General features: G+C 46.2%; 1 protein-coding gene across 1 annotated transcript in view; it reads right to left on the bottom strand.

Annotated features, from left to right (window-relative positions):
- Positions 1 to 5,727, bottom strand: part of LOC123977522 (ankyrin repeat and SOCS box protein 2-like) — an 8,855-nt gene extending 3,128 nt beyond the window's left edge. The window contains exons 1-3 of the mRNA XM_046060267.1: positions 4,230 to 5,727; positions 2,930 to 3,253; positions 2,394 to 2,563 (exon numbers count right to left, since the gene is read on the bottom strand). Coding sequence (XP_045916223.1) covers positions 2,394 to 2,563; positions 2,930 to 3,246 — 487 coding nt within the window. The 5' untranslated portion in view covers positions 3,247 to 3,253; positions 4,230 to 5,727. The remainder of the gene's footprint in view (positions 1 to 2,393; positions 2,564 to 2,929; positions 3,254 to 4,229) is intronic.
- Between the last annotated feature and the right edge of the window lie 229 nt (positions 5,728 to 5,956).

Genomic DNA, 5,956 nt, shown 5'->3' with positions numbered 1-5,956 from the left:
TAGTGTTCCTTGTTGCTGTGACGACAGTCGTTACAGTCGTTAAGACTACCTGTGGCCGAGACTGAACGACCATCGTTGGTATCTTCACCTGAGGCCAATAGGTTACGTTTGTTGAGTTTCCTGGGAAGTGATGAAAGGACAGCATTGTAAGTGGGGGATAAGTGGTGGCGTAGACCCCCTCCCCTGTTCAATGACGGCTTCTCCACCCTGGTGTAGATGCTTCCTTGACACCTCTTTCAAACCATCCATCTTCTCTGTCTAAAATGTGCACCTGGTGGTCCTCAAACGAGTGTCCTCTGTCCTTCAGATGTAAGTAGACTGCAGAGTCTTGACCTGAGGAGTTGCACTTCTGTGTTGAGCCATGCGTTTGTGTCGTGGTTGTTTAGTCTCCCCAATATACAGGTCTGTGCATTCCTCACTGCATTGGACCAAATACACTAGATTGCTTTTCTTGTGTTTGGGTGTGCGGTCTTTGGGGTGTACCAGCATCCATTAGTGTGTTCTTGGGTTTAAAAAACACAGGGATGTTGTGTTTGTTGAAAATCCTCCCGAGTTTCTCTGATACTCCAGACACGTATGGAATCACAGTGTTGTTGCGTTTGACTTTCTTTCCTCCCCTGTAGTTTTGTTCTTCTTGGATCTTGTGGCTGTTTTCACAAAGGTCCATTTAGGGTCTCCACAGGCTGTAAGTGCCTCCTTCAGGTGGTTCTGTTCCTTCTCTCTGGCTTGGGCGCTTGTTGGTATGTTTTCCGCTCTGTGGTGCAGTGTTCTCATGACCCCTACCTTGTGCTCCAGTGGGTGGTGGGAATCGAACAGTAGGTATTGGTCTGTGTGTGTGGGTTTTCTGTAAACACCAATCTGCAGGCTCCTGTCCTCTTCAATGTGTACAGCGCAGTCCAGGAAGGCCAAACTGTTGTTGTGAACATCTTCTCGTGTGAGGAAGCCATCTACACCCGGGTCGAGAAGCCGTCATTGAACAGGGGAGGGGGTCTACGCCACCACTTATCCCCCACTGACAATGCTGTCCTTTCATCACTTCCCAGGAAACTCTACAAACGTAACCTATTGGCCTCAGGTGAAGATACCAACGATGGTCGTTCAGTCTTGGCCACCGGTAGTCCTAACGACCGTAACGACAGCTACCAGGACAGCAACCAGGAACACTAACGAACCAGCGGTATCGATGACCCTGGCAAACAACCCCACTGAGGTTAAATAGCTGAGTTTCCCTGCCAGTCAGTCAGAACTGAAGAAGTCCTTTGGATGAGGGACGAAACGTCTTCCAGTATCTTCAACCAAGTCCAGTTGCCCTTGACTTTAACCTTGGTTGGATTTGTTAAAGATACTTCGTCCATCATCCGACAGACTTCTTCAGTTGAGAGGTGAAATGTCTTTGAGTATTTTCAACCAAGTCCAGATTTCCTTCATATAAACCTTTATTATATTCATTATTACTATTATTTGTATTGATATTTGTGTTATTTCTCTTACTTTACATCCCTATGTGGAACCTGCATCGTGCAACTGTGTTCCTTTCCCCAAACCAACCGGTCAAGGCAGGTGGGTTTACATGAACAAATATGATGGTTGGTCCAATCTAAATGTGAATTTAACATATGTTTTGGCTTCATATGTAACTTCTGAATTTAATAAAAAGGAACCTGAATCGTTTTATGAACATGTTCATATTTCCTACCATGCATACTGTATATACTGTAAATAGAAAACTAGAAAATGTTCAATGTTTTCTGAAGAAAAAGTGCCCACAGATGCCAATTTGCAGGTGAAAATATGAAATAGTTCCTACTGAAGGAAGAACACTGAAAGGAGTTGAGGCAGGTCAAGTGGAAGTCTCCATTTAAGTGCGGTTGCTGAGTGAAGCTGAAGATTGCCTTTTAGTTTAAGGAGTTTAAGAAACGATAAATTGATCAGGAAGGTTCATCTGAAGTATTGAAAGAAATTAATTTTAGTTGAAGAATCGGCAGTTAAATTCTCAGTTGAGGAAAATGAGATGAAAGTGGTAGAAATGTAATTTCAACAGAACGGGAGAAGTAAAACACAGTGTCATCAGCATATTGGTGGATTTTCCTATCACATAACAATAAAACAACAGCAATCATATAAATAAATAAAACAGGGCACAGAAGTAATCCCTGTTTGACAACTTGAACTTGAACTGAAATCATCACATTAACTCTTGTGGAGTCTTCAGATAAGGCTTGGACTGTATCAGTAACATTATGTAAAAACGTTTTATTTGCAAATTAGATCAGGCCCAGGAATCAGACGCCTGGGGTTCATGCATTACAAACAGTGTGTGATTAATTCAGTATGTGGTTGACCAGGTGTAAACAAACCCAAATCCTCTCCTTCATCAGACAACCAGAACTCACCTCTGATGAGGATGCTGACACACTGCAGCTGTCCGTAATAAGCGGCTTCATGAAGAGCGATCCAGCCTTCATCGTTCGGCTCCATCAGACTGCCGGACCTCCGTCTGACCAAATTCATCAAAGCTTCTGCATCTCCGTTTATTATCAGAGACTGCAGAGGACTGAACTCTCTGAGACAAAAACAAACAAGCATTCGGTACGAGGACCAGATAACAAGAAGGAACTGTAAACAGGTCAGCAGTGGTTGGGCAGCCCAACAGATCTACCAGACTGGGGTGTGGTGGACCCTGACGGCTACCTGGGAACTACAAGCAGGTGTCTGATGAAACATCTCACTCTATCAATGGGTGAAACTAAACGTGCAGAGGCGTCTAAATTAATTCACCATCCATCCTGAGAAAGGCCATGAAGCAGCTCGAGAAAGACTTTAACTCTGGTTGAATGTTTGCTTATTGTCCAGTTTTTGGAACATTACATGTGTTTTCCTGTGTTTTCTATGTTTGCAGGCTGTGAACTTCCTCTCTGGACTGACTCACCTCTTGGGGGCGCTGTAGTTGAACTGGGACTGGCCTTTCGGGGAGTTTGCACAGTTTGGGACATGTAGGGTGTCTGGAGGTGGAGGTTGGTTTAAAGGGATGTAGGGCAGGTGTCTGTGGGGGTCAGGATATCTCTGTCTGGGGTTTGTTTGATAGGGCGCAGCAGGGGCGGGAGTGGCTGAGGATGATGATGATGTGCTCTGAACAGAGTATGGAGTAAGCTGCAGGCTTCTCTCCACAGCGATCTGTAACAGCTCCTCATCAGACAGGTGACTGTAAAGACTGTAGTCCTCCAGATTCACCTCAGAGGCCGCCATGTTGGGTCTAAAGGGTGGAGACAGAAACAGCTGTTCAGAAAAGGTCCAGACACTTTGATTCTAAGAGTTCTGGTACATCTGATCAGAACTCAGCACAAGGTGATATTCAGCAGCAGGGAGGCAGCAGCATCAGCAGCGTTTGCCATTAAATCTACAGTTACTGGGATAAATAAGAGCTCTGCATGTAAACAGCAGCCGGTAACTTGAGGTCGACCTCTTTAAATATGGCTGAACCTGCTGGAAAACGAGGGATCAGTGACTGTGGCGGGACGCCATGGAGGTCACTGGTGTTTCTTTTCTCTGTCCCGAAGCCAAAGTATTCGGACACAGCTGAGCATCTGCTCGGCAGAAGCTCCAAAACACAGGTTTTCTTCCTTTTACAGTTTTATGAAACACAAACTGAATTTGAACAAGATGCTGATAAATATCAGCGACATACATATGATCATGGTTTCTGCTTTAAAAGAGTTTCAGAAATCTATAATTAGAAGCCTTCAATTGTTTTTCCTGTGATTTCATTGGTCCCTAACATAAAAACAGCGTAAAGCAACACAACATGGAAAAACATCACAACACATTAAAACTTCAGCATCATTAAATAATACAGAAATAAAGCAGCACGAGGGTCAAGCTCCTTATTCGTTCCAATTGCAGAGCTGAAATGACCCCATTACACAGGACATTAACACACGTATCTAAAGTTAGAATAAAATAATAGATGGTATATAAATAACACCACATAATTCAACAACATGCAACACGATACACAACAACTGCTGTGCATCAACAGCACGTTATAAATATGTCTTGAAGTGTCTGTTAAAGTGTCGAAGGTCCACATATGGAAATATATTTGGTCTGATCAATAAGTAGTTAAGCTGTAAAAGGTGAGCAGTCTGTGAGAGTGCTGCTAACATCAGTCTGGACTTCACTGGATGGGGTCTGAACCAAACCCTGAAAGAATTGATGAAACGCAGGCCTACCTGTGGAACGGTCCAATCAGGATGCAGTCCTCCGTCAGCCTTCAGCAGACGTCTGCCATCGGCGGCAGAGCAGCAGGTCTGAGTTTGGGGTTAAAGCAGACGGAGTCTTGTTCTGCAGGAGAACACAGTCAGCTAGAACTCTGATACTGAAACTCTGCTGGCTCATGGTCAGAAAACTAAACTGCCCAACTTCCTGTCTGGTTGTGTCCCTGCTCAGAGGCACACGGACTCCGTCATTTACACTTTTCCATGGAAACGTGTCAGTTGATCAGAGTCAACCATTAAAACACCTGTCACCAAAGGCAGGATTCAGGGTTCATCCAGTGAGGAGCAGAAGGAGGCGCCCACTGATGCTCTGAGAGAGTGTCTCAGAGGGGCCCCTCATGGCTCAGTGTGAGGTCCTCCACCCTTCCTCTGTTGTAATGAACAGGACACCAGCAGGGGCCCCTGTGGATCTTCACAGGAACTGGACTGCTGATCAAGCGGCACTCTGTCAATGACTCTGGTCACTTATACTCGCCGTTTCCATGGAAACCGGTTTAACTGCTGCAGTGCAGACCTCAGCCTCCAGCAGGCCCGGTTCCGGTCCAGTTTCAGCCCGGTTCCGGTCCGGTGAGCCTGGTGTGTCCCGGTTTAGCGGCCAGTCAGCAGCTCAAACAGAAACACACGAACATCAGTTTGGACTAATTCACAAATCTCCATTCAAATGTTTGACAATTCTACTGATTCCCGGTCCGTCCGGACTCGGTACCGGCTGCAGGAGGTTCGACACCTCCTAAAACGATCTTTATAGTCTTTGTGGTAAAATCTGCTTTGAAGCATTTGACAGAGCCGAACTCTGAACCAGTGCTCTGTTCGGCAGAGCTCGGTTCCGCCCTCGGGGCTGGGCTCTGATGGATGACTGACTGCTGGTGTGGGCCGAAATGAGTGGGTCGTGTCAATCTCTGAAACATGCATTTTTTTAAGGTCTTACGGATTTACAAGGTTTCCAAATGAGCACAGACGCATAGCGCAGTTCGGTGTGACGTTCCTGCCGCACAGCACGGCACGGCACGGCACGGCACGGCACGGATCAGGTCGGGATTTTATTTCAGTGACTGTATGCTGCTGGGCTTTTTGTACACCGAAGTGAAGAGAAGAGGGGTCCATTTGTTAAAGGACTGATGTTTAACCGTGAAGAAAGTCTGCAGTGCGAGATGTGAACGGGATCTGGTTTGACGTAGCTTCGGGACCGGACGGGAGTTTTACAGGATATATCTGTACGTGCTGTCGGTTACAGGCAGGTGAAGATCCGCCGAAATGAAAAGTCTTCCGACAACCTTCAGTTTAAAGCTTTAACCGACTCCTAGCTTCACTACTGGGGAAATAATCGTTAAAACGGCACATTTCTTAACGGAGTTTGGCGTAACGTGTCCTCCGCCGCGTAGGAGAGAGCGGGTTTGGCTGATGGGCAGCGGCGGGCTGCGAAGTGCTGGGATCAGATTATTCTATTCAACAGATGTTCCTCAGAAAGGGGGGCAGCTCTGAGGGCGCCGAACAGAAGAATAGAGGGTGCTGATGTGCGAAGTGTTTCACTTTGAATCTCTGACTCATTGCTTCATTCAGAGGTGAGCGAAGATCTTTTAGAATATTCAAATCTGAAAGGACTCTGGCGTGACGTTCCCTCCGCCCGGACAGATTGAGCAGGAGTCTCCTTGGAAACGGTTAGTAACAGTAACCCCCCCCCC

The sequence above is a fragment of the Micropterus dolomieu genome, linkage group LG10, assembly GCF_021292245.1.
Source record: "Micropterus dolomieu isolate WLL.071019.BEF.003 ecotype Adirondacks linkage group LG10, ASM2129224v1, whole genome shotgun sequence".
Classification (NCBI taxonomy): Eukaryota; Metazoa; Chordata; class Actinopteri; order Centrarchiformes; family Centrarchidae; genus Micropterus; species Micropterus dolomieu.
Note: the sequence above shows the minus strand (reverse complement) of the source record. Positions and strands in the feature narration are given on the sequence as shown.